At 45.2% G+C, this 1091-nt stretch overlaps 1 protein-coding gene across 1 annotated transcript in view; it reads left to right on the forward strand.

The window, feature by feature from the left end:
* LOC101849430 (neprilysin-1) overlaps window positions 1-1091 on the forward strand; it is a 36087-nt gene continuing 34996 nt past the window's right edge. The window contains exon 1 of the mRNA XM_035973828.1: window positions 1-228. Coding sequence (XP_035829721.1) covers window positions 25-228 — 204 coding nt within the window. The 5' untranslated portion in view covers window positions 1-24. The remainder of the gene's footprint in view (window positions 229-1091) is intronic.

Genomic DNA, 1091 nt, shown 5'->3' on the forward strand with positions numbered 1-1091 from the left:
TATTTTTCTTTCTGTTTACCAGCTATGATTGGTGACAGGGGAGACAAACCTGTGAGGAACCTGATCACAGAGCTGGGTGGCTGGCCAGTGATCGATGACCAGTGGTCAAGCAGTGGGTTTGTCCTGGAGGACATGCTGTCCAAGATCCGCGGGAAGTACGAGGCTCCTTACCTCTTCAACATCGGCGTGGGCGCGGACGATAAGAACTCTACTGCAAATATAATTCAGGTGGGCTGTGGAAGAATGAGGAGTGTGGGAGAATGTGGGATATTTGAGATTGTGGGATGTGGGAGAATGTTGATTGAGGGAGAATGTTGGATTTCTTAGAATGTGGGACGTTGGAAAATGTGTGAAATGGGGGAATAAGTGGAGTTTTAGAATGTGTGATATGGGAGAATGTGTGGTTTTGGAGAATCTGGGTTGTGGGAGAAGGGCATTTGTGGGAGATTGTGGGGTGTTGGAGTATGTGGGTTGTGGGGAAATGTGGGGTGTTGCAGAATGTGGAGGTGGCGGAGAATGTCGATTATGGAAGAATGTTGGATTTGGTGAATGTATGATATGGGAAAATATGGGGTTTGGGAGAATCTGGGTTGTGGGAGAAGTGCATTTGTGGGATAATGTGGTGAGTATGTAGGTTGTGGGGGAATGCGTGGTGTGGGACAAAGTGGGGTGTTTCAGAATGTGAGGTGTTGGAGATTGTGAGGTGTTGTAAAAATGTTGGATTTGGGAGAATGTGCGAGGTTAGAGTGGGATGTTGGGGAATGTGGGTTGTGGGAGAAGGTGGGGTGTTAGAGAATGTATGGTGTGGGGGATGAAAGATGTGGAAGAATGTGGGGTGTGGGGGATGAAGGATGTGGGAAAATGTGGGATATGGGAGAAGGTGTTTCGTGGGAGGATGTGGAATGTTGAACAATGTGGGTTTGTTGGACCCACCATCATCATGATCCTCACCATTATTAAAACCATAGGTCAAATTCTATTTAGTATTATAATTATTATCATTGTTTATAATTGTTATTATAATTTGAACCGCTCCCACACCAATCACTATCATTATCATTGTCATCATCTCGTCATCATCAATTTTCTTG

The sequence above is a fragment of the Aplysia californica genome, unplaced genomic scaffold, assembly GCF_000002075.1.
Source record: "Aplysia californica isolate F4 #8 unplaced genomic scaffold, AplCal3.0 scaffold00033, whole genome shotgun sequence".
Lineage (NCBI taxonomy): Eukaryota > Metazoa > Mollusca > Gastropoda > Aplysiida > Aplysiidae > Aplysia > Aplysia californica.